The sequence below is a fragment of the Fusarium graminearum genome, chromosome 1, assembly GCF_000240135.3.
Source record: "Fusarium graminearum PH-1 chromosome 1, whole genome shotgun sequence".
Taxonomy (NCBI): Eukaryota; Fungi; Ascomycota; class Sordariomycetes; order Hypocreales; family Nectriaceae; genus Fusarium; species Fusarium graminearum.
Window position 1 is genome coordinate 5087832 of NC_026474.1, and position 1507 is coordinate 5089338.

Genomic DNA, 1507 nt, shown 5'->3' on the forward strand with positions numbered 1-1507 from the left:
GGGCTTGGGTGAAGTTGATGGTGGCGGAGGCTTGTACGTGCCAGTGTTGGCCATGGGCCGGTTCATGGGAGCTAAAATCGTCAATACTTGCTTTGGCGCATTGTGTTTGTGATACTCACTTCCATCAGATGAGAACTTCATGCCAGCGAAGTCATCGCTGAGCACTTGGGGATCCGCATCATATCGTTCATAATCGCCACTCCGGCGGCTGGACTCTCCGGGGCGACGGAAGGGCTGTCCTTGTCTTTGTGTCTGCTCCTCGCTTTCATCGAAGTTCTCTTCAATCTTCTTCTTCAGGTTTGTGATCCACCCGTTAACCTTCTCCTGAGTCTCAAAGAACCCCTTTCGAAGGTTTTCACGAATGACAGGAAGGTCGTCGTCGAGGAAGCTGTGTTCACGATCGTCGCCCCATTCCGGACCTTGTTGGGCCTGTCTTTGTCGTCCGTCGTTGGCTCCACGGTTGGCAGTTCGGTTCTCGTAGGCACCGACATTGTCATAGTGTTCCGCGAGCTGGCGCGCATATAGTTCATCTGCCTCCATTTGCGACATCTGGGATCGGTTCTGGGGCCTAGGGGGCTGAGGAGGTGGGACATCGGCAGGTTCGTTTTGAGCAGCATCGGGGTCAGTCAACTCTATGCGCATATTAGTCTGCTGTGTCTTGACGGTATGGCTTCATGGAACGAACCCAGCAAAGCGTTAAATGCAGGCTCAACGCGACCACCACTGGCTCTCAGCACAGCCTTGATGACACTCAACTCTACGCTGGGGAAGGCTTCCTTGAGTATAGTCTCATTCTGCTGAGTTTCAGAGACAGGTCTGGGAGGCTTAGGAGGCGCTGCCTCGTTTGTTGAAGTCGGTGCCTGCGCTTGGGCCTGGGCAGGAGTCTGAGCCTGGGAGGTGTTTGTCGCAGCAGCAGTAGTCGTGGTGTTTTCTTCGTCACCTCCTAGGACACCTGATTCCTGAACATCGTCATCGTCGAGTTCAAAAGGTCGGGCAGTAGTAGGCGACTCAGGGCCACTCTCGGCGGTGGCCTTGTTCTTCATCGAAAAGGGATGTCAGCGTTTGTCCTCTGGTCGCAGTCGTACTAAGACGGCTCCTGATGGGAGTACTATACCGTTTCTCCAGGGGCTGACATCGTGATCGCACTTCTCTTTGGTACGGCTTGAGTTGGAGCTCGAAATCTCACGATTATATAGACGAAATTTGATTGAGCTTGGCTAAAATATAGGCAATGTCGAGGGAAATTGGGGGATTTCGCTTCAGCCTGGCCTTGCTCGTGATACTAATGTCGACTGAGGCGCGAGGGGTCAATTAGCCTACACGAAGCTGATGACGTTGACCCACTCGCCACAATGCACCCTTATACGATGCACTGTTTTAATTGGTTGCCACACTTGCGACACATCTCGTCTCAGCTCTAGGGTAACTTCAATGCAAATGAGAAGCTTAACTAAGAACCTTGGTGCTTCGCATAACATCAATTGTAAGTAAACAGAGCGACTTTCAT

The 1507-nt window shown here is 52.3% G+C and overlaps 1 protein-coding gene across 1 annotated transcript; it reads right to left on the minus strand.

Moving 5' to 3' along the window:
* Positions 1-622: 622 nt before the first annotated feature.
* On the minus strand, positions 623-1043 carry FGSG_11964 (uncharacterized protein; the record flags this gene model as incomplete). Its single annotated transcript, XM_011319053.1, has 2 exons — positions 623-630; positions 686-1043. The coding sequence occupies 2 exons, from the start codon at positions 1041-1043 to the stop codon at positions 623-625; spliced, it is 366 nt and encodes a 121-aa protein (XP_011317355.1).
* Positions 1044-1507: the final 464 nt, after the last annotated feature.